Below are 26,699 nucleotides of genomic sequence, written 5' to 3' on the forward strand. Positions count from 1 at the left end.
ATTATCAAGCCAGTAAAAGGTTTCAGTATAAGGTGTACAACTTTGCTTCCACCATTTTTTCCCCAACATTTGAGGCTTTAATGAAACAAATTGGTTACATATGTCTAATTCAAAGTATTTTCCATTGCTGGCCACTACTTTCTCCCACCTTTTGGGCAATGTACGAATTCCGCATCAAAAAAATTGTTCATTTTTTGAAGCGATCGATGAATCGATCCAATTTGTGACTTCTTCACGAGAGTGTTGGTCAGCCAAGCCATGTGCCATTGATCTAAACACGTGATAGTCGGAGGGAGCAATGTCTGGAGAATATGGTGGGTGGGGTAGGACTTCCCGTTTTAATGTTTCCAAGTACGTTTTGACCTCTTTTGCAACGTGGGGTCAAGCATTGTCATGCTGCAATATCACTTCATTGTGCCTCTCGCTGTATTGCGGCTGCTTGTCTTTTAGCGCTCTGCTCAAACGCATTAATTGCATTCAATAATGAGCACCTGTGATTGTTTCACTTGGTTTTAACACCTCATAGTGCACGACGCCAGGCTGGTCCCACCAAATGCAGAGCACGATCTTGGAGCCGTAAATATTCAGTGTGGCCGTCGATGTGGAAGCATGGCCAGGATATCACTATGATTTTTTGCATTTAGGGATATCATAATGAACCAATTTTTCATCCCCGGTCAGAATGCGATGCAGAAATCTCTTCCGTTTTTGCCTCTGAAGCAACTGTTCACAAACACAAAACGCCATTCGACGTCTCTTGGTTTCAGATCACACAGGACCCAAGTTCCTTCTTTCTGAATCATGCCCATAGCCTTGAGACGTTTTGAAATGGCTTGCTGTATCACTCCCGCTAATCGTGCCAATTATTCTTGAGTTTGATGTGAGTCTTCACTCAGCTTTGTCTCCAATTCTTCATCTTCGCGAACATTCTCTCTTCCACCACTATGCCGGTCTAAGACACTAAAATCACTGTTCCTGAAGCGTTTAAACCAGTCACGAAACGTTTTTTCACTAATAGTGTCCTTACCATATGTATCTGAGAGCATTCGATGAGACTCTGCCACTGTTTTCTTCATACTGAAACAAAACAGTAACACCTCCCACAAATTACGGGAATAAGGCTCATAAACTGACATTTTCAATCAAGAACAACTTTGTGATGCAGACACAAATTGACTAATGTCTGAATGAGGTTATGTTGACCGAGGCCCAAGCCAACTGCCTAACGTCTGATCTGTTTCTTTCCACAGCTACTTACTGTTGTCACCGCCTATTAGCAAACGGCGGAAGCAAAGATGTACACCTTGGTACTTTGCTTCAGACATAATCACAAGTAGGAAACAGTCTTATAGGTTTGCTTTCAATGATCTATTCTCATTTTATTTTTTCTGCTATTGTTCCAACAATTTAAAGAATGTAGTGGCCATTGGTTTGAATATAACCCCCACTATCTCAATTATTTTCATCAGAAAAATTAATATCATTTGCCATATCCAATGCACTAACTTTCCAATCTGTATTTGCTTTGTTCTTGGAACTCCCTATTTTTTTGTGCATAATAGTAGGGTTATGATGTTTTGATGACAAAGTGAATACTTTCACACTACTGTTTGTAGTTCATCTTTAAGTCTTGATCAGAGGTGGTCCTGACACACAGAAACCTCTTTTTTCCAGATACAAGAAGTTTGATCCCAGATGTTAACCACCTTTTCTCTTGGCTTCTATTGTAATTGTCCATGGCCCATTGTAGGAAAAACTTTATTCATAGTGTTAGTAGAATGTTTTGGGAAGAATTAAATTTTTCTATTTACTGCATGTAGTTAGTTTACTATAACCCATTTTTCATCCAATAAATACCCTCTGAGCAGTGTCACCAAGTGAACATTTACGATTCTATGAAAATGTGTTTTTTCCCCCCCTTTCTTAGCCTAACACAATTGATGGACTTTGTTTATAGACACCATTTGAGCACCTCTGTCACGAAGCAAATACAATGCTCACATCTGTTTCACAAAAGGTAGTTGTATCTAGAAATAAGTTGCATTTAAAAATAGTCAATTGCTGTTGTACTATATCCTTTTGCTTTTGCTGGTAATGTTATTGTGGAGAACCAATTGAAGCTGGACATAACTAAGTTCCTGAGATCAGTGGCCTTTCATCTGGATTTCTGATTGATGTACTGAAACACACACATCTTAAAAAATGTTTTCAAATGCCTGTAAAGTGTTGCTCTGTTGTTAGTTACTGTGAAGGCTGTGGCAGTCTAGTGGGTAGAGCACTATACTAGCCCCGGGGGAGGGAGGGAGGGATTGGGGGTTCAAACCTGACTACGTGTGGAAATTTTCCTCATTCCAATCCTTCCAGATGGCTCCTGATCCACTCTGGCTGTTGCCAAAGTGAATACCAAGAATCTTTCTGGGGTTTAGGGGCTGCTGGGGCAAGGGGTTCATCACACCTCCCCCTTTTAATGATGCACTGGGTAGAAGCGGCCCACTCCACCTGCAGTCGTCACGCCGATACTCCACTCCCAGGCCTGCACCACGGTCTTCACATTTACCTTTGTTAGTTACTGAGCAACTTGTGATATCAGCTGAGTAAATGGAGTGTCCACCCAACGTAAGTTTCTGGTTTGTTTTCTTCAGTTTAATCATTTTCAAATGACTGTATTAAATTTTTTTCATTCTAAACAGTGGGTAGTAGTCAGCGGTAACCATTCCCCATCAACTGAAGTTTTTAGCAGTTGACCAGCACATAAATAAGATTGTGCCTACGATTTAACTGTGTTGAGTTTTATCACTTTGACAAGATAGCTATTCATCTGCACGTGTGTGTGTGTGTGTGTGTGTGTGTGTGTGTGTGTGTGTTAGCAAGCTCTGAAGGAGGACATCGACCTAAAGTTTAGCACGATTTAAATCTTTTTTTATACAGCTGTTTCCCATTCAATGCCTTAGATATATGGTGAGATGTTACCTATACTCCACTCAGTGTTTGTATTCCAACCTGAGTTTTTAATAATCGTCTTATCACATTCTTTCTAAGATTTTTGCAGAGAGTTTTGTTTAATGCAGAATATTCTACTGTGATCCCATTATTGGTTGCTTCAAACTATTAGCTTCTCTTTAAAGCTTCCCCAAGTAGGGTGTATACACAGGCAAAAAAAATTCCTGGATTTCCCGGTTAAAAATACAGTTTCTCCCAGGTGAAAACACACTTTTTCTAGAATGAGATTTTCACTCTGCAGCGGAGTGTGCGCTGATATGAAACCTGCCCGCGAAAGGCAAAGGTCCCAACTTCGAGTCTCGGTCTGACGCACAATTTTAATCTGCCAAGAAGTTAACTTTTTCTATGTTAAATGACATCAGATTTTCCATCAGAATTGTAAAACTTATCAATCCCTTGAATGGTCATGATTTTATACATGGGCACAGAATTTTCCAGCACTTTAGAAAATGAAACTCAAGGAAAAAAAAACATGTTTTGGAAAGATCTTTGATGGGCAGCAACATGTATGCTGCATATTTTTATATTACAAAAGTATAAATTCAAATTCCAACAAACACTGCATGTTACTTTACAAACCACTGAAATCGAGATTGTGATACACTTTTGTAAGCCAGTCATAGCTCATGTCACGTGATCTAGCCAGCCAATGACAGCGGATATTCAGACCATACGGCATGTGATGCACTTGGCCAATAGCAACATCACTGTTAGGTAGCGCGAATATTCAAACTGGAAAAGTTAATGTTTTAAATTACAATAATATATGTAGAGTTGCTACTAGAAAAGCAAAGTTTCACATACTGCAAGAGAAGCTAAGCTTTCATACAAAATGTTGATCTTTTTCGTGCATATTACACTTTGGTATGTATTACTCAAATGTGCCAGCAAAATTTTTTAGCCAATTCCAGTGACTTGTCATCGTAGTTTTCCACAAATAAATTAGTTACCAGAGAGGAGAGAGGGCTTCCTGTAGTCCATCAATTTCCTCTGGGTTCTAAATGGCTCATCACCAAAGAGTTGATTTAAAATTAGAGTCAAACACACTGTGATTTAAGAAATTCATCGTACATTCTTGCACATAGTCCAACTTAAGTAAAGGGAAATTTGCTTTGAAAGCAATGAGTAGTTGCTGGAGAGCGTCAGATAACAGGCGCCACAGCACTTGCGCAGCTACGATGACGCAGGTCCAGATTCCCAATGAAGTAGGCCTTGACCTGATACTAAGCTTTTCAGTGTGGTTTTTGGGATGTAAATTTTCTTGGAGTACCAGTACTGTATTGCCTCATGTTTGGCTCTTTATTATGGCATAATGCCATACGTGCTAGAAGATGAAAACGTGCACTTGAAATACAGCGAGCAGTTGAAACTAGCCAATATTGTCAAATTAAACATTTCTTCCTTTCAAATACGTTGACTGCCTCAGTGGGAAAGATTAATAAAAACCAAATTTCTTTAGCAAACCTACAAAAATAACTTCATTGTTCTGCAAGGTGATTAATGCCTGACTGTCACAAAGGTGGAAATAAAATAAAATCTGAAACTAACAACATATTTTAGCCTTCCATAATTATGTGAATGTATTTTAATTCACTTGATAGCTCCTGGCCACAGAAATCTGTTTTGTTTTCATTTGACAAGAGAGCAGTAAACAAAGAGGAAACAGCACTAAATGTTAACACGAGTCACGTGGAGATTACACACTTCCCCACTATAATTCAGACTGCTCTGCGCATCAGCTACAGATGTATATTTCTGCACCTGGGCGATACTAGATAGTGGCAGCCCCTTGCCATCCTCCATCGAGCGTTTGAGATAGGATGTAAAAAATTTAAAAAATCGAATTTTCAAAAGTATGTTCATTTTGTTGCACCCATCTTTCTGAAGAGTCTGATACATATGTACTCGAGGAAATGTAAGACATGTCATTTGGTCTTTAAGTGTGCAGAAGTGCAGTGCCACACCTCTTCACAGCATTCTTCTATTGCACGTCACTGTATTTTGCTCTGTGGAATTGAAACGCACAGTATTTTGTAATGGAGTGCATGAGACTATATTCAGGACAGTGGAAATTAAAATGTCCTGTGGTGCCTCTCCTGTTCCCAGTCTTCTGGTTTGACATTCTGCACCTCTTAAAAAACCTTGCAATTAATACTTTATGGGATTATTTGTAATCGGGAGAGACGGTACACTTTTCTTCAATCCTTAGCTCCTAGCATTTTTCTCTCAAGTATCTTGCTACAGCTTTACATGGTGTGCTTTCCTTTCTGTAAAATAATCTATTACCTCATCAAAGTTCGTGAAACTTTTGGCTACATGAAAAATTGAAATGTCAATGTCTAATACTGCAGAAGCTGTTCATACAAATAGTATCCAAAACTGGTGTGGTTTCTCCAACTGATTACATCTATTTTGCCACTGTCTGCTGGATAAAACAAAATAGGCCTTTCTAATATTGCAGCAATTGCAACATACATCAAATAAACCAGGCTGTTTTGGCACAAATGGTCATTTTTATAACACAACAGAATACAATTCACAAAGTACCAATATCAAATGCCTATTAGGCCCACTACAAGCAAAACGTTTTATGTTAGTTTCACATTTCTTTCACACACTCCAGTTTCTCAAGCACGAGATTGAAATGTAGTAATATAAAATTTTTATATAAATTTGGAATCTTCATATTCTTCCATAATTTGTGCGATTCCCCCATTTCTTTTACTCCCTCATTCTAACAAACCATCTTGCCATCACTAATTCCCGAACTATTCCTGCCACTGTCAAAACTTATTCGCCAGTCAACTTCACTAACCCTGCCAGAATCACCGGTTTAGTTATTGTGTAATTATTATCTGGTTAGACATTTTTACATGTTCGTACAACGCATCTCCCATGCTACTTCCATAATTGATCTTAAGTGACTGCTAACTGGGGACTGTGCAACTGGCCCTTACTAGTGTAGTGATCTGACCAAAAAATTTCATTTTCTTGGATACACTGAGGAGATAATACGTAATCTTTCTTACCTGTTACTCATTTATTTCCACTCAGGTAGTCTGAATCTATCGATTTCGCTTGGAATTATAACAATGCTGGTCATTCGCAAACCCAATCAACCACATAATCGGACAGCGATTGGCATTCACCCATTCGGCTTTAACTGCTCAGCTCTTACAGGCCCATCCCCTTTTGCCTGCAGGAAAGTTTATTTCTGGATATGGCGAGGATTCCCCTGATGTAGACATCACGTACACTATGCACACATTCAAAAATCAACTTATGATTCATTCAGAAATCGGGTTAGAATGTGTTCAAAAACCAACAGGGATGTATTTCAAAATCATATGAGTAATTGATAGATCAACATGCGCTGGATGCTAGGCACTTCGTGAAACAAAGTTTTTTCCTCAAGAATATGAATTGCCCCCTACCCCCCATAGATCCGGGCCTGATACACATGCCTGAATCTGGCAGGTTGGGGGCAGGAGTAAAATTTTTCCCAGTTGCATATAGCTGCTTGCTGCAAATGCTTACACAGACAATAACCACATTTCTGTAGCCAGAAGCGGGAGATGGTACTACTCATCTGAGACTCAACTGCGCATGCGCATGAGCCTGCTCGTAACTGCTAAAACAAATCTAAATGTATACAGTTGTGACGTCATGCTCATTGCAGGCAATTTGTTGTTATGAAGCATTGGATTGTCTCCCTAAAGCCTTTGACACATTTTGCTGTTGGCAGACGCCTGTATGAGCAATGTGTTTTGTTGTTGTATAAGGCACATTTCCTTTGCAATTTAAGGTTTTTTTTTCCCTCTAGTTCATGTTTTATTGCTGCAGTATTTTTCTGAAGCGGTGGGATTCAGTAGTATCCTTTGTTAAGAGTATCGGTTCTTAATAGTCAAAATTACAAAAAATTAACTGAAAACTTAAACAATGAAAAATTCCAGGAATTCCAAAAAATTCCCAGATTTTTCCCGGTTTTCTCTCTGATAAAAAAGTTCCCAGTTTTTTTTCCGGATCTCCCAATTGTCCCGGGTCATATACACCCTGCCCAAGGCTTGTTCTAGTATATATTAGGTCTTGCAATTGTAGAACTGCAAAACTTCTCAGGAAAAGAATCACTGCCCAAATATGATTTTGTGCAAACTGTAATGTCTCAAGATTAAAGCAAAGAGCATGACACCCAAAAGAGATATAATGTACATAGCGTATACTTTTTTGCTTATCCACTCATTTCAATATCTGATAAGTTTAGGTCTTACGAACTCACAAACTCAAATTCGTCCAGTAACATTTCCTCTTACATTATGATATTTTTGAGGACAATATTCCAAGCTGCTTATCACATGCATTCCTTTAGTTCCTAAGTTATTAAAGGTGTGAACATTTAAACTTTCATAAACTGGGAAGTGGACTTCATCTGTCCACTTACAGTTTAAAACTCACAATCAGTCTATGTTATTTTTCAGTTTCACTGGACAGCAAACTGTTTACAGAAACAGTGGACAGAAGAATAAGTGCAAATGGTTGGATTGCAATAAACATATTCAACCTCTCAGCAAAAAACAAACTGGAGCAAACAGGGAGCATTATGATGGGTACAGGAATTACTGAACTCAAAGTTGGTCACAGCAAGACCCAACACTGTAACACCCAAACACACCAAAAATAAATGCAAAATATATCTGTTTAAAGCAGCAGATAAAAATTACCTTTATGCCTCCCTAAGAGACAGCCTCCATTCTTTTTGAACTAACCTTGTAAGTATAGACCTGATGTCGCTTAGATTCAAAGAAATAGTATTGACAGCACTGGAGAGATTTATACCATTTAAATTAATAAGAGATGGGATGCATCACTTAAGTTGCATGAACACACAGACAGGAAAAGTTAATGGTTTAAATTAATAAACATCTTGTTGCTACATGAAAAGCACAGCTTTCATATATAATATTGTTCTTGAAGATTAATAAGCTGTCAGAGAAGCTAAGCTTTCACTTGTAATGTTGATCTTTTTTGCATGTGTTACTCTGAGATACATCATGCAAATGTGCCAATAAAATGTTTAATAACGACATAAATGTCTGATCTTCTGCGCTCGAAATTCTTCTAAATGATTCATCATCAAAGAGTTGATTTTTAAATGAGAGTCAAATTCTCCGTCATTTAAGAAATTCGTCGTACATTCTCGCACATAGTTCATCTTGCATAAAAGTAAATTTACTTTGAATGTAATGCTTTTCAAACCAGCTGCAATATTTTCCCGCGACCTGTTAGAAATAGGTTCGTTTCAGCAGTTGCCAGAGAGCGCCATGTAACAGTCGTCACCACACTTGCGCAGCTAAGATGGAATATCCTTTGTTACAGTATCGGTTCCCATCAGTCAAAATTACAAAAATTTAACTGAAAAATAAAACAATGAATAATTCCCAGAATTCTAAAAAATCCTGGGTTTTTCCCAGTTTTCTCCCAGATGAAAAAATTCCCGGGTTTTTCCCGGACCTCCCTGTTGTCCTGGGTCGTATACACCCTGTCACAATTGACAAAATCATAGAGTAAAACATTGCTGTCATTCTGCAAGGAAGTGTTTTAGGTGCTCTGATTTTTCTTATCTACATAAATAGTTTAGAAGACAACTTGAGCAGCCATATTTCATTCTTTGGAGAAGCTGTCATTTACCATCTAGTAAAATCGTCACAAGATCAAAATCAATTGGAAAATTATTTGGACACAATATTTGTACAGCACGAAAAGTAGCAAATGACAATAATAATGGAATGAGTGAGGTCATCCACAAGAGTACTAAAAGGAATCCATTAAATTTCAGTTACTGCGGTAACAACTTAAATTGGAATGATTGCATAGATAATGTAGTGGAGAAGGCAAAGAATGTTATATTGGCAGAAGACAGACAGTGCAACAGGTCTACTAAAGAAACTACCTACACTGCACTTGTCCATCCTCCACTTGAGCACTGCAGTACAATATCCCTCCTCAGATAACACTGATGGAGAACATAAAAAAAGTTCAAAGCAGGGCAGCTTATTTGTATTATCACAAAATAGAGGAGAGCTAGTTATGGATATAGGGAGAAAATCAGGACAGCAATCATTGAAACAAATGCGCTTTTTGTTGCAGCAGTATTTTTTCATGAAATTCGATCTCCAATGTTCTCCTTCAAATGCAAAAATATTTTGTTAATACCAACCTGCAGAGGGAGGAATGATCATTGTAATAAAATAAAAGCAATCAGAGTTCATATGGAAAGATTTAAGTGTGTGTTTTTTCCCATGCTCTGTTCAAAAGTGGAACGGTGGAGAAACAGTGTGAAAGTGGTTTGTTGAACCCTCTGTCAGGCACTAGAGTGTGAATTTCAGAGCAATCCTGTAGATGCAAATGCATATGTAGACTGTTACAGCAGCACCTATCAATGAAATGTACTGTTATTGTGGCAGTAAATTATTCTGTTATGTAAATAAGTCTCATATCTTTTTGTGGACTTCCTCTAACATTATTTCATTAAGTTACAATGAATTTTTCATCTTCACTTTTTCTGTAACTTTTGGATCAGCTACTATTAAGATATTCCCTCATCATGAAGTCCAAGACGAATAAATATGATGATTTTGAGTACTAGGCGTCAATAAAATGTGTAATTAAATTATCTTGGTATGTTCTCTCTCCTACACTGTGACGCAAAGTGAACCCCCTTCCTTTCTTTAATAAATAAAAAAAGCAATTTCATGTTGTCCAGTTCCTAATAGATGATGAAGCGATATTGTTCCAATTATGTATTCAGTACTTCCTAACAACTAGGACAATTCCTATCACAGATTTCAGAGTGATCTCTAATGAACAAATTATCAGTTTTCTTCAATACGAAGATGATAGTAAGTACATTAAAATTCCCTTTATCTTCAAAGTTCTTTTTCCGATTCATTGCTGAAGTCTTATGAAATCATAATGTTCACAGTTTAATAGCAGTATTTATATGATTAGCACCAGTGAAATATGGAGGATGGAATATTGTCTGCATATGTAGACAGGGAACTTCTCAAAAATAGAAGGGGCATTGAGGAACAGGCCGAAAACAAAATTTCCTGTCTCTAGTATGTGCCTGTCCACTGTTCAGTGCCTCTTACTATTTCATGTGAGCCTGGTGTACCACATATACTGTAGAAACAGTGGTTGTTTAGGCACATACGGTTTTAGTTTTTAAACTGAGGTGCACAAATGACAACATATATTCCCCAGCCTTACTTTTAAGAATAACATGCTGCACAGATTTTGATGTATTTCCATCACAATGATTTATCATGATATGTTCTAGACTGGAAATAGTGCTGAAATGGCATAACTTTTAATTTCTTCAGTATCATTTGTTTTCTCAACTGTTTTCACCAACCAACCAAAAGTATTAATTCTAACATAATACGCAGGATACAGAATATAATGGACATGCTGTGACGAGTCACAAATAGGCACAACAAGAAGACTGTCACAAAATAAGCTTTCGGTCAACCACACACACAACACAACACACACAGAGATGACTGCAGCTCTAGCAGTTGAAGCCACATTATGAGCAGCAGCAGTGCATGATGGGAGAGGCAACTGGGTGGGGGGTATGGAAGAGGCTGGGGCTCAGAGGGAGGGATAGCAGGGTAGGGGCAGGGGTGGGGGTGGGGGTGGGGGTGGGGATGACGAAGTGTTGCTGGGACGCACGCAGGGATGAGGTGGAGAGAGTAGGGCAGCTAGGTGCAGTCAGGTGGTTAGATGGAGACCATTGGGGGGGGGGGGGGGGAGGGAGGGGGGGGAGGGAGGGGAAGGGGGGGGGGGAGGAGTAGCGGGAAAGGAGAGAAGTAAAGGACTGGGTGTGTGTAGGATAAAGAACTGTGTAGTGCTGGAATGGGAACAGGGAAGGGGAGCTAGATGTGAGGACAATAACTAATGAAGGTTGAGGCCAAGAGAGTTATGGGAATGTAGGATATCTTGCAGGGAGAGTTCCCATCTGCACAATTCGGAGAGCTGATGTTGGTGAGAAGGAACCATTTGACACTGGCTGTGAAGCAGTCACTGATATGAAGAATGCTGTGTTGAGCAGTGTGGTCAGCAACAGGGTGTTCGAGTTGTTTCTTGGCCACAGCTTGTCAGTGGTCATTCATGTGGACAGACACCAGCTTTTCGTAATTATATGGGAGCTCTCCTTTCAATATATCCTATGTTCCTGTAACACTCCTGGCCTCAACCTTTGTTAGTCATTGTTGCACCCATCTAGCCCATTCCCTGTTCTCATTCTGGCACTACATAGCTCTCTGTTCCACGAACACTCAGTATTTTTACTTCTCTCCTTTTCCACTAACACCCTCCCCCCACCCTCTGTCTAACCTCCCGACTGCAACTACCTGCCATGTCCCCTCTCCACCTCATCCCTGCACGCTCCCCAGCAGCACTTCACAGCCCCCCCTTCCCCCCCCCCCTCCCAGACCCTCTTATACCTCATGCCTCTCCCTCCCAGCCCCAGTCCCAGCCCCAGCCCCAGACTACTCCTTACCCCCACCCTGTTGCCTCTCCCGTCATGCACTGCTGCTGCTGCCGGTGATAGTGTGGCTTCAGCTACCAGAGACTGTGGTCGTGTACGTGCGAGTTGCATTTGTTTGTTTATTTGTGTGTGTGTGTGTGTGTGTGTGTGTGTGTGTGTGTGTGTGTGTGTGTGTGTGTTTTTGTGTTTTGACAAAGGCTTTGTTGGCCGAAAGCTTATTCTGTGACAGTGTTGTTGTCCCCATCTGAGACTCAGCATTTCCCCTATATGGCAAGTAAAGTTTTCTACAGGACTTTATGGAAACTTCCTACTTTATGTAGTGTACTGGGTAGACATACGAGTAACTACATAGTGTGGTTAGTTTTGTGTTTCCGATTTGACTTTTAAAGAACAACATCTGCACTCTGTGTCTGTCACCGCTGCATGAATGATTTATCTTTTCACTGGATCTGATTATTGATGAATTCCTCAATTGTTTATACACTTCTGGTAAGCATCACTTTAAACTAAAAAGTTAGTTCTCTACAACATAGTTGCAATAAAAACAAAAATTCTAGACAGAATAAACTGTGTGTTAAAAGATGTACCACACGGACTCAAACCTGGAATCTTGAGTATTTTCTGCCAATTTCTTTATGAAGAAGTTCCCTGAGTCATTTATCCTTTATTCTGCAAACCTCCACAAATTCTCTTTACACATTTTCTGCATAATTTCTTTTATCATCATCATCAAACTTTTTACTGAGCAATTTGTCATTCTCACCTGTTTCCATAGCTTTCAAACACATAGTTTGATGATTAAAGACAGCATTAAAAAGCTAGGGCAGTTTGCAACTCATAAAACAAAAAATGAAATTAATGGCACCCAAACATTATTAGGCTACTTGCACATCATTTAACATGTTAAACACAAAAACAGGGCCATATAATAAGAACAAATGAATACACATCAGCGTTTTACACTACTGTGAGCACATGGCAATACAATCACAATGAAATGCAAACTCAAAAAATTGGGTACAGCATACGCTCACACTCAACAATTGCATACTTCAATCACATAAAATATTTTTAAGTGTTTTGTACTTATGCTACTGCCAATAAATCCCAGTCAACTTCATTTGGTGCCTCAATTTATGTTCAACAATATATTCACGTGATTAATCCCACTATCACACACACACACACACACACACACACACACACACACACACACACACACACACAATAATTTAATTACTGTGTTTTTCAAGAAAAGGTTTCGTATTTAGACATGCTAGATGTGTCCCTTACTCTGAGGGCAAAGAAATACATGAAAAGCAATCACAAAGGAATATTTTTGTCTGTCATTTTCTGTACACTGTGTTCAATTGTTTATACTGGCTACTTACCATGCGAAATGCAACACTGCAATAAAATCAATACACTACATGGGAATAAACGAACAGATACACACACTAACTAAAACTAAGCAAATGATGAAGGAAGCAAAATTAAAATGTAATGCAAATATTATATATACATAACATCTGTATTGCACATGATCAGAGTAACAAATATATATTATCAGTAGAAACAATGAATAAAACAAACACACGCACTTACACATAATATGAAAGAAACTATACATTCAGAACCAAGAAGGGAAAGCATCTAGAAAATACAATTTTCTTGTGGTTTACTTACATCATTATCATCATCCCCACCACCATCAGAGACTATTTTTAGACGCACAAAATTCAAGCACTGTGTAGAATGTATTTATCAGCCTTGCTGTACACCAGATATCTTCTGAACACCAATGCAGATATGTTTGTCAAATTTCACAACAATAAATATTATTATAATGCTGTTCTGCCCACAATCCAAAGCACAGTTTCACACATACACATTTTGAATTATTTTTCAACTTTCTTTAGCCTGAGTTATACTACATTTGGTGTTTATAAATATTATCATAGTCTGTCAAGCACATACAGCGATAATGCTGCATACACAAATGAGAAACTGAAAAAATTGGAAATGCATGACAAATGTTTCCATAATTATTGTTAACCTTCGCATCAAACATTTGCAGTTCACCTTTTGTGAACAAAATCACCTGCATAATTTGAAATATTTCCTCATTTAATATGTCTGTAAGTAACATAAACCTATGCCCCATAGGTTTTTGATACTGACAGAGAACTTTGTTATACAGGTTCTAAGTTTTGATCTGATGATGGCAGTAGCAGAAATAACACAAAAAATAAAGAAATTTATTTCCTTTATTAATTAGCAGTTCACATCTTATTTTGCCATAAAAGTGAATTACAGCAGAATAATTAATTCTAAATTCAAAAAAAATAGGGGGTGGGGTAAGAGGCTAGTTGTTATATTCAGAGAGAGAGAGAGAGAGAGAGAGAGAGAGAGAGAGAGAGAGAGAGATAAAATGATATGTGGGTAGTACAGAAGAACACTCCTGAATGAGGTGAATTCCTGTAATTCACTAGGGGTACAGCACTGTTAATAAAAGACAGACATCAGTAGCAGACAAACTGGAAAGTTGAATAATACTGGTGAGTGCTTATCGACATGACTATCTGTACTCTCTTGTTACATTGTCAGTCTGTAATAAGCTATGAAACAAACAGTGAATTAACTATGTATCTTCAAAATGCTACTTGCTCAGTAAATATGCTGTTTTATTGCAAACAATTATTGGTAAGGCGTATAAAGTGACAAATGCATGCACGTGCACTTTGATGATTTGATTCAGTTTGTAGTAATTCCCTTAACATTTCCTTTGAGAATGTACTCAATGAAATATGCAGAAATCTGGATCTTTGAAGACTTGGCACAAAATAACAAAAATTTATGAAATAATAGCATAGTTTTAAAGATGAATAAGAGTGCGATTGAACTGAAGTATAAGAGTGCGATTAAACTGAAGTATAAGAGTGCGATTAAACTGAAGTGTCGCAGATGTATATACAATTTAACACTCAACACTGCTGACACAGTTTGTTGTAGTACACCCTCTTACATTTTTGTCTAGCCAACTTGTTACAAATTTAACTATTGCTTTCAACGAAAACAGTTCAGTATGTCATTTTCGTTCTCAACAACTCCTTTAATTTTCTGCAATTGCTGCGCCCTCCCCCTCCCCTCCGCCCTGCCCAAGAATCCCAAAATTTTAACTACGAAGTCTTAAAAAAAAAAAAAATGATGTGACAATCAATGATCATTTTTTGTGCAATGTACATAAAGAAAGGTCCTGGCAAAATAAGATACAATTTTATATGAACAAAATCTTGTATTTACTTCAAAATGACACCTTAGTTAATTAAGATCTGTAATATGATTGGCAGTAATGTGAACTGCAGCTCTGAATTGCTTTCTTGAAATTGTATTAAAAATAGTGTGTCAAACATTTTACAGAAACATCTGTGCATGCAATTCCATATGCATACAATCACATATTGTGCCAGATCTTAACATTACAGATATTTTCATCTTTGTAGCAAAAGAAAAATACACAAACATGATGCTTCCAGTTTGAATTTTTTTTTTGCAGCTGTGATGCTGGTAACATACATTAAATGGCTATCACAAACAATAGTGACTTTCTTTAAAATATTCAAATCTTGAGTATCGTATTGAATTATAGAAGTATTATATTAAATGTAAAATGCTTAAGACAAACTAGGCAAACTGTCTGAGGTATTTAGGACACAGGAATTAGTAAGTACGTGCAGATTTCTTGTATTACAAGGAGCTTGTAGAAATGCATTTGCTCTGGGAAGCCTTAATATAGCAAGGAAGGTATTTAAAGTATTATGTAAAACTATTCCCCCCCCCCCCCCCCCCCCCCCAATCACACATCACACACATAGAACTTTTATAGCAACAATATCACATTAAAGTTTTATCATCAACGTCATCTAATACTAATATTTGTTATAATTCATAACAAATTTTTACACAACAAGAAAACTACGAAAATTTAATATTCAGTTAAAATCATGCATTAAAAAATAACAAAAAGTCCAAAACAAAAAGAAAATTTGAAGCAAACTGTGCAGTACCTAAACTGCGACTACGCTAAACAATGTACTTAAGAAACACAAAATAGATAACTGATTTATTCCTACCTTTATTTATTTATTTATTTCTAAAAAGTAATTCACACTTATTGCTTAACAGGTAGTATGTATTTACTACATATTTTTCTAACAGTTCTAATTTTTCAGTATGACCTGTGAATTTCTGCACTAGGTTTTTAACTTTGAAGTTACAAAAAAATTGCTGGAATAAGGTGAGCACAGATGAGAGTATCTGCGATAAGATCAAAGACAATACTTTCTGAAAATTGTTGCAAATAATAGCATGATGAATAATCGCTAATCGAAGCACAGAAAACTCACTGGACCAAAAGAGGCTCATAAAATCATAAAAACTGAGGGATTCTTCACCAACAATCACTGGAGGGGAGGGGTAAAATGAATGTGTGTGTGTGTGTGTGTGTGTGTGTGTGTGTGTGTGTGTGTGTGTGTGTGTGTGAGTGAGTGAGTGAGTGAGTGAGAGAGAGAGAGAGAGAGAGAGAGAGAACCCTCAGGTACATTAGTTAAAAACTACTAGCTTTATGTACCCATTTGTTTCTGTATTTCCTCCATATTAAGGAGTGGTAGTTTGTCCTCAAATCATTAGCTATCTTTCATTCACATATTTCCATTACAATGATGATGATGATGATGATGATGATAATATTGTTATTGTTAAAAAGAGACATAAAGAGACCCACTATACACAGTAAAGGAAATAATTCTAACAATCTCTAAATCTGGGAGGATAATTCATGCATAGCTTCATATAATGGAAGGCTTCTTACAAATTGAAAGTCCGCTCTTGCATAAATTTAATACATTCTGTTGGTAAGAGACACTTGTCAACAAGTTTATGGAAGGAAGGACAGTAGCTTGAGTTCACCTGATGAAAAGTTCCATCATCATAGACTTTCCTCCCCCCCCCCCCCCCCCCCCCCATACACATTCAGTTATTGTATCGCAACATGCAGTCAGTCATCTTCTTCCCATTCTGGATGAAGTTCACTACAATAACTTTTTTAGTCACTATCCCTAGACAAAAATAATACCTTTACTTCAAAGTGAACTAATGAGTAAAAAAAAAATTAAAATAAATGTCTTGAGAATACTATGGGAAGCTACATTTGTTTATACTAACAGTTTTCAAACCATGAAGCACTTGTCAATCATGATGTTTCACTTTGGGTTCTTCCTCTAAAGTTTGAAGAAAATGGGGCAAGCACTTTAGGATTTCGAAGCATCTCAGTAGAAAGCAAGATGTGCTGCACCCTCTTGAGGATGTACTTAAATCAAAAAAAAATTGCTGTGAATTGAAATACTCTGGCTGTGAAAGATATTTTTCTCCATGCAACACAGCTCCAATTGGTATACTGTGGCATGCAAGGAACATCTGCTTTGGCATCAGATGTAAATTAATTGTTACAAACTCAATTATTTACAAAAATGACAAAGAACCAATTTTGGTTTAACTGATCTTCAGAAACAAATGAGGTTTATTATTTTCACTGAATAAATGCATGTGTTGCTGCCCTGTCAGATTATCTTATATGTTGTATGGTCTCATAAAGGTCAAGTATGTGTTCATAAATGAAATTTAGCCAACAAGTCACAAACAGTTCACTGTTTACAAACACAGCTCTCCATGAAAACAATGTATCATCTTCTGTAATACAAAAAAATAAACTTGTGTTCCCAAAAACATTGCTATTTATTTACTATGATGCACACAAATGCTCATTACCTCCTCTAGGTAGCCACCACCATGTATTAAAACACTATATTCAATAAAATGATGAAATGCCTATACATTTTATGCCTTTTCAGCAGCTTGTACTGCAATTTCATCATTTATTTCCTGAAGTAGCTTCTCATTCACTCCCATGAAGCTACCCGATCTTCCTTCCAGATTTTCCACAGTCATAAAGACTCAATATTTACAAATTCACACCAACAATCTTGCATGCTGATCTCTCACTCATGGCAACACTCATTAATCAGTATATATCTTTGTGATTCATGACCATCACATGATCGCCCTAGGATAAAGTTATGCAATCTGATTTCCTCCTCATTCACTCTCTTGGTGCTGCAAATACATACAGCTTGCACATACACTGTTCACTCTGAATGGAACTCAAAAACCCTTATTTGTCATGCAGCTTACGGCCATGGTGGAAAACAATTCAAAACCTGTTGTTTTCAGCATGCCAATAATTGTCACACAAGAAGCACTTTATCTTTTGGAGGGTAAAAAAAAAGCATACTTTGTGTGAAGAGGATTTAAGCTTTCGAGAGTCAAGATACCCTCATTTCCCATCACCAGTTTGAGAACAGTATCATTCATCCCACACTGACAATCAAGCTGAGGAAGCTGGGCAAGCGTATGTACACAATGACTTACTAAAATTTACTGTTTGTTGACTAACATTACTGTCATTCAGATATACTCCGTCAACTGTTTCACATATCTAAGAAATTCGACATGAAAGCATTTGGTCCCATTGATTTTTCATTTTCATTCAACACAATAATTTTCATCTTCCTCATTTACATGCTTTATATTATTGCACTTGAGTCGAGTCAAAATTACCTTATTGATAAGAGTAATTATATTTTGGAATATATGGTATTTGAATTACATTTGCTGGATGTAGAAAAACTTTTGCTTATTTCATGTTTCAAAGTCAACAGCAAGCTGAATGATGAAGTCTTTTAGGGTTTCCCAACCGTATGATGACTTCACTGACATGAGTGATTTTTCAGGTTTGTAAGCTAATGCAATTTAGCTCCTATGATGACGAGTTTCCTGGCAACAGTGAGTAGCATATTTTACAAGATCCCTTTCTGTAGTTCCACTGGCTTGAGGTTATACAAACAGGTGAACTGTTCAACTTCACTGCCTTTGTCCCTTGTTTATAACACAAAATATGTTTCTTTAAAGTGCCATTTAAGCATCACTTTTCTTTAAAGTGCCATTTATGCATCACTTTTCTTTAAAGTGCCATTTAAGCATCACTTATCTTTAAGTTTGTTTCCTTTCCTTTAAAATTGTTGTTAGCTATTTAAATAAAACATTTATCATAAGTGTCAAAATTTCTTAACAGTCCATTCACAAGTTTATATTGTCTAGTTATTCACCAGGAAGATTAATTTGGAAATAAAAAAGCTGTCTCCTAATAAGGTATCTATCTATTCTAGTAAAACTATGTAATAGGTCAATTATCCTGGTGATTTCGGTATGACGTGTTATTTATTTGGCTTTCATTGAGGCTGTAAGAGAAGAGAGAAGAGACTGTTTTTGAATGAAGTACTTTTGTCACCACCACCACTGGAAGTTAACAGACCTCTGGACACTGTTATGTAAACAAATTACATAGAAATTTGCCCAATCATAAAAATCTAGCAGACATATAACCACGTGAAAGCAGTCTGAATAAAATATGGGAATCAACAGTGGTTCAAAACCAATGTTCAGAGAAAGAAAGAGTAAAGTTCAGCAAATTTATTAAAATTGCTGGGGAAGGATTGCATGTATTCATTCGGAAGGTCTTCCACTAGTAAATAACTCTCTTTACTTCTCAATCTCTCAATCATCTATACCTTTTTTGACATCCATGTCTCTCAAGGACTGGCATTTCAGCTTACACAGCAGGCCTTTATCGAGAACATTTTCTCACAAAATTGAGATAATTTGGTGCCCACCACCCTTCCATTTTTCCACACTAGTGACCTATCATTTGGTGCTCTCCCCTTTTCTTCCCTACCACATACATTGTCAATCCTTGAGTCCTTGGAAAGGGCTTTAAAACTAAATTTAAATCTAGTGACTGTGGAAGAGTGTGTGTGTGTGTGTGTGTGTGTGTGTGTGTGTGTGTGTGTGTGTGTGTGTGTGTGTTTTCCTCCAGCCATCTTCCGTCCCCTTCAACTTTTCTTCCAGAAGAATTGTTGATCCTACCACCGCTTGTCGAGTCAATTTTTAAATTATCCAATTATATTACAATTACATACGTTAATATTTATGAAAAGGTTTGAACAATGAGTACCTGTGACAGCTCAGGACAATCAAGACTCTACAACAGACCAGTAACATGTTTCAACCCTCTCATTGCTTTCCAAAGGACCACTTGTATTACGGAGAAAATTTGTGCCCCAGTAGACAAAATTTTTGTAACACACAGCCAATATACCTACATATGAACAACAACACAATATGTAACATAAAAACTGAAATGTCTTGAGTTAGAGAGAAAAATCACAGGAGGCACTGTGCAGTACAGAATGCATTTATTAATCAATAATCATTAATTATTGTAAAAAGAGAAAGGAAGAGTATGGTTTAAAAACACACTGATGAGTGTGTTAGTGCCACAACACGAACATGGACTGGAGGAAAGAAGTTTTATTTTTTACAGATTTACCATCGTAACATCAGCATTAACTATTGCAGACAAAAATGGAAAAACAAATGAGAATGACCAGGCGAAATTTAAAAACACAACAAAAGAAAGAGGCTCACAGAAATGTGCAAATGCAAATTTGATTAGGACTACTCCTATGCCAGTGTTAGTTTCTCTATAACAAAGGAGATACAACAGAACAAAGCAAAATGTATGTGAACAGTGCCAAAGTGACTGGATTTGTTACAAAGCCAATTAGACAAAAATCTATTCTCCGTGTTTCGGTTGGTGTTCAACAACAAATATCACTGTATGGCACAATAACTGAAGTAGCTCCATTTAAGTACACCCCTACATTCTAAAAATTATGCCTTGCTTTCAAAATATCTAATACATTTTGTTTACTTAGGTATCTTGTCAAATTATCTATCAAATAAGGCATATGCATCACTGTAGACATTATTCACTAAGAGGATAAACAGAAAATATGACAGTCTTGTTACAAGATTTTAAATGCACATCATCTTAAATACACCTTTTGATAGCATGGAAAACATCTGGAATGGTTGTTCTGCTTTCTGTACACACCCTGAGGACATTCATCTCATATCAGAGGCTGTTTTAATGACGACCTGAAACTACTGTTGATAACTAGAAAAAAGTGTAGCATTTACCACCTCAACAACAACAAGCCTTTAAGAAATAAAGCCAAAGGTTGGATTGGACAAAGCTGCAGCAGAAAAACTGCCTTTGAATTTTTTTAAGGAACCTCCCTGCTGTTCTAGTGAACTGATTTGCCTCGAAATTTGAATCTGGTTGTCTGCACGGATAGTTGGGAAACTATATGTTTCAAATCCGAGTCCTGTTACTTAACCCCTTTGCTCACTTTCATAATAGGGAGACAGTGATATAGTATCAAATTCCACAATACTGGAGACAAGTTCTCATGAGAAATGTGTTAACAGCCGGAGGGTGAAAAGTATACACAACTGACATTAAATCACATTTTGGACTAAATTTCTTGAGTTTTGCACCACATTCATGAAGATCATTTCCATAATTACTGTTCAAGAAGCTAATTATCGCTGCTTTTGCTGGGTCATCTTAACCAATTGTAATAGTATGTACTGTCAAATAAAAGAACATTGTCCCAAGGTGGCACTACAAACATTAGCAGCTTCTGGTTTCTTCTATAAAATCTTTTATGTCAACCTTGAGTGTGAACTGTTAGTAACATTTCCTTACTTCTCCACTGTGGCTCCTCACACGATCTTTAACTACGAGCTATCTTACTGTGGCTCCCAGTTATCATATACCCATGTCTCTCTTCTTTGCCCTTACAGCCAATTGTTTCAATTCTTGTCTTCAGAGGTTTCAGAGCATCTCTAATGCTTGTCTAACTCAGTGACTACTTAAGAGAGCAGGTTGCACACAAGCTTCTTCACAAAACAAAATGTCATTGCGGTATGAAAATTATTTATTTTTCTCCTCTGATCAGTTTCTGCAGACTGAAAAATTCACTAGAAAGATTGTATATCAACTCTGTCCATCTATCTGCAGTTGTGATTGTGATTGTGGCGGCAGGTCAACAGGTGAAATTGGGAAGTTAAAAAAGTACCAGTTCCACAAGTATTTAAAGTACAAAAAATGTAACAATATTAAAGTAGAAAGAAGATTATTGTGCATAATAGCACTATGCATGGGATTAGAAAACATAGTTGTGATTGCTTTTGTGGAGATATTCTTAAGAAGCAAGATATGACAGGGTTTAAGATAAGATGGTTAATTGCAAACGTGTGGGTGTAATAATGAAGCATGAGAGTAGCAGTTGTACAATTTTAATTAACAGAACATTAATTACCCAAAATTATTTATGTACAAATTGGCATACTTGGTCTGTTTACCTCCTTCCTCACAATTTTCATTCTACTGGGACAGAATAGAGATGCAATGGTTCTGCAAATAACTACATGCTTGAAATAGGAACTAATTATTAATAAACACAATTATCCATACATCCATATAAGTTGGAATATTCTACTCAGAAAACAGAATAGTATGAAAGACTGGTTTATCGCCTTAATGACTGCAACAAGAACATTACATGAATAGAGAATCATATTCATAACACAAAGTTGGGTTGGCGAAGGATGCGCAAGTGAAGTAACCATTAGGGGAAGAGTCTCATGCAATTAGGAAAACCAAGGAACTGCTATCCTTCCCATATGTGTGTCTAGTCTCACTGCCATTCCATGATCATTCTTGGTACTTTTATGTCAGGGGCTGCATTCATTGCACCATTTTCTGCCAATAAGGGCAACATTTATTGTTTAAGAAAAAAATTTTCATTAATGAATTGTCTCATTTCTGAAATTTGTGGAATTTTGTTCCATCAGCAGGAGCAAGTCTCAGGAAATGTTGAGACAAAAAAAACTGTTTGGATTCAATACCCTCTTCGTGAGGCTGTTCATTCAGTTCCACATATGTCATTCAGTAATGAACCTAAGTATATGGCAGTTCCATGTGTGTACATTTCTAATTAAATAAAAATTAGAAGACAAATCACATTACCATTGTATACTTTAATATTGTTCACAGGCAAAACGTAGATGAATATATGTAAAGCTGTTAATGAAAATCAAGGAGCTCTAGAGGTCTTATGAAGAAACTACACCACCTTTTTTGCATTGTTGAGAGCAAGAAACTTTCAGAATGAAATATTTAATACGTTTAGTACAAAAGTGGGCTACAATAACATGGTATCACATTAACAATGAGAAAACAGATAATTCATGACTGGGAGTCTCATTACCTTGAAAGCAATATGGGTCACATCTGATCATAGTTTGCAACAAAAAGAATATTATACAGCTTACATGCGTCATAAGAAAGTAACATTGAGGAAAATTAATTTCACATGGTTTTTTACTCATTTACAATATTCTACACATAAAAGAAGGGCTGCTAGGAGATACATTTTCTAGCCCATGTTCTAAATGCAACACATGGAACTAACCTAGTTGAAGTGCCTGAAGTCATTTTACATTTAATTTTTCTTATTTGGGACACACTGAGTAAATAGGACGGGAGGGTGCAGAGAGCGAAAATAATGGGTGGGGGTGGGGGGGAGGGGGGGGGGGGGGGTGTTGAGAGAGAATCTAAGAATGAGTTCACATTTTCTGTGTTATATACTAAGTAAATTACTCCTTGGCTGATATTTTCACTCTGCTGGGCTCATGATGGTGTCTTGACCACTTTGAAAAAATTTATTCAAAATAATTTAGTTATGCAGTTTACTATTTATTGTCTTTCATGAAATTCATTACACTATATTAAGAAATCTTAGTATGAAATACAAAAATAATGTCCTGTGTCTTATAAAAAAATTTAAGGAAAGAAGGCACTGCTTATTGACAACTTTTAAATTTTAACCTTTCTGTTAGTGACTAATAATTTCCCTGCACAGCATACTGAAACTACAATACAAGTGAAATTTTAACTAAGTTAAAACCTACAAACATTCAAAAGTATTTGCATTTGGTGATATTTTATCATGGTTGGAAAGATGTATGTATTTCCAATGTGATACATATACTATTTTACCATTCCAGTCTACATATGAGCTTGCAGATTATCCTCCCAGCCACAACTGATGACACATCTGACATTGTTTAATTTTGATTAACACATTTTATGAGATTCAAAAAATAATGCACTACCAGGAAAGCTTGTCAAGTGAAGAAATTATTTCTATGGGACAGTAATCAAGATGAATTCTTCATAAAAAAATACAAAGTAATTATATAGAAATATTGAAATATAAATAAAGCATCTAATTTTTATAAAATGCAACTTGACTGTAAAAATAATTAAAATATTTTAAATGCTTAGAAAAATGCTGTCAATAGTTCTGTTAACTTTTCTCTACTATGCTGTGACTTAAATATAATGCAAAAGGCATTTCAAGAATCCTACTACATGCATCAGAAAATATCTCTATGTAATTAGTTTTATTTTTATAAAAGAGGTACTCCAGGCAGTTTCATGTAATAGAAATGAGATGAAAAACTGCTCACTGCCATGCAGCAGTAGTGGTACTAGTACTTCTAGTTGCCTCACCACCATGCTATGGCAGCAGACTGTTACATTAATGATTTGCTGTTTTATATTGCGAAACTAATAAGGTAGAAGCAACTTCGAATCTACATTTTTAATGAATGTTTTGTATTTTAATTATACACAACACAATACAGAATAATGTAAAAAAAAAGGCATTGCAGTTTTCAATGTAACTAGTGAGTAATTAGGCATTTTATTCTTTTCTTTAAAACTGTACAAACATGTTCAGACTTCCCCAGAAAGCCAATTATGGAGAAAAAGGTATTACCTGTCTAGTTGACAGAGAACCGACAGGTTTTAAATAGTATGAATAACTTGATAAATTTACAGGAGGCATAAAACAATAGGAACTTCATTATTATTTATGCTATTGAGCAGCAGCAAGTATAATGAAACATGATTACATTTCAACATCCAAGTTTTAAACATAATTATTTCCAACACTGCCTTTTAACAAATATCATAAAACTGGATTTATTAGCCCACCATATGAACTGCCAGCTATAAGAAGTATTCTGTATTATTACAATCATCTGCTTTCAAAGCAAGAATATTCAAATATTTATCACACTTTTTCATATTGCTATCAACATTTTCAAATTATATATTACAAAATTATTGTTGTTGTAATGAAAATATCATAATTTACTCTCATTTTAACTAATTTACTACTATACATTAATTACACAATGTCCTGAACATTTCATCAGTAATCCAAACAAGGGACAGAAAACACACACACCCGAGCATGTAAGGTAGAGTTTCCTCGCAAAGCCAGCTGATGTCATCACACTTCAAGACTTCCCAGTGCAAAATGTTGTAAATACCTACCAAAACTAATACTTTATGAAATTGATTCCTGCACTGTAACATTGTTTACAAATGCTCTCCCTTAACAGATTTTCAGGCACAACAGACTTTAGGGACGTGGGGTTAACGCAAGCGAGTCTTAGGTAACTATTTCACCAGGCATTCAGCTCAAAGTGACTGCCAAAATAATAATTAAAATGATGGCGACTACTACGAGGCAGATTATTAACAGGATCTTTTTCTGTGAACAAAACAAAAAAATGGGGTAAATTAAAAAGAAGCATTCAAGCAAAATGGTAATATAATGCAAATAGTTAACTCCTTCTTTTTGCCAAAACATGAATGGTGTGACATACTGTACTGTAGAGAAATTAATCACTAAAAACTACAAATTTATCAGTTATTGGTTAAAAAAAAAATGATTTTATCAAAAGGTACTTAAGAGCTGAAAACTATTGTCAAATTGTTGCACTAGCAGGAAGCCATGTGAATGCAAAGCTACTTTCTTACACTTTGATGAATTTATCTTTGTAATACTAGAAGTACTGTCACACCACCCACAAAACCCTTAACTCATGCTCTAAGGAATTACTTATAGAAGGGACCTCCTAATGCAATATGTTTTGTGACTTACATTACTTTTAGTCTAAATTAGAAGTGCATAAAAAGGTGCAATATTAGTGCATTAAATGCAACTGGATGCAAAATACTCTCAATTATATGAGTAGTACTTAATTTTTATTTCAAGAAATATTTCATATTTTACATATCAAAGGAAAATTTGAAAGAGAGCTCAATATGCACAAGTCACAACTAGAACTAAAATGCAAACAATTGAGAAGTATTCAGAATATATATTATGAAGAAGTAACACACATAGTGGTAGTTCTTCAGAGCACTGTGGCTGATGAACTGCAATAAACACATTGTAAAAAAAAAAAAAAAAATAAAAATAAAAAAAAAAACAAGAGATTGATCTAGAGCTCAAAAACATCAGTAAATATTCTGGCACAATTTCACAGGTTTGGTGCTGTATTCAGACCATAATGTAGTGTAATCAAAGCACGTTTTTCACTCCAATTCATTTGGGAGAGAAATGCTACATGACTGAATCAATTGCACCTATCAAAATATATGATTCCAGAAGGAATGAGTGAATAACTGTTAACAGGCATGTATTGTTTTTGTAAGATCAGAGATAACTGAATACAAACAGATATGGGAAGATGAAAGAAAAATGAAATAAAAAGAAAAAACCTTAATTGTTCTACTGAGAAGTAGTGAAATATCCACAGCATTCAGAAAACAAAATTGAAATAACTACTGAATTTAAGTATAAAATACTATGTGGGTTTTGATAAATGCTAGTTTATGTTACTTTCATATACAGTAGTATTTTTCAACACTGAGTTTAAAAATGCAGATATGGAAGCTATATACATCATTTGAAGAAGAGGTTTGTGTTCAGTTCTATGGCTTTTCTTGCCACTGGCAAATATTTTACACTTGACCAGAGTAACAACACAATCTTGGGTAAAACGAGAACAACATACCGTTTCTGCATTTTTTTGTACATATATGAGACTTTAGAGAAGTTAGGCAACATCACTAGAATTACAAAAAACCTTAATTAGTTTAAAACATCAGGTTCTGACACCTGAATATATCAAAAGATGACAACAACAAATTATAGATGAAAGTCACCAATGTAAATAACTATATGGCGAAAGAACTAGTACT

The 26,699-nt window shown here is 36.3% G+C and overlaps 1 protein-coding gene across 4 annotated transcripts in view; it reads right to left on the reverse strand.

Annotated features, from left to right (window-relative positions):
• The window catches only part of LOC126474370 (syntaxin-1A), a 334,042-nt gene that overhangs the window by 44,405 nt on the left and 262,938 nt on the right, over positions 1 to 26,699 (reverse strand). Inside the window, exon 10 of one of the 4 annotated variants that reach the window (XM_050101855.1) lies at positions 23,232 to 25,200. The exons of 2 other annotated variants lie outside the window; for them this stretch is intronic. In XM_050101855.1, coding sequence (XP_049957812.1) covers positions 25,123 to 25,200 — 78 coding nt within the window. In that variant the 3' untranslated portion in view covers positions 23,232 to 25,122. Of the gene's footprint in view, positions 1 to 23,231; positions 25,201 to 26,699 lie in introns of those variants that run through there. One more of the 4 variants, XM_050101848.1, reaches the window with a different exon arrangement.

Source organism: Schistocerca serialis, chromosome 1, assembly GCF_023864345.2.
Source record: "Schistocerca serialis cubense isolate TAMUIC-IGC-003099 chromosome 1, iqSchSeri2.2, whole genome shotgun sequence".
Taxonomy (NCBI): domain Eukaryota; kingdom Metazoa; phylum Arthropoda; class Insecta; order Orthoptera; family Acrididae; genus Schistocerca; species Schistocerca serialis.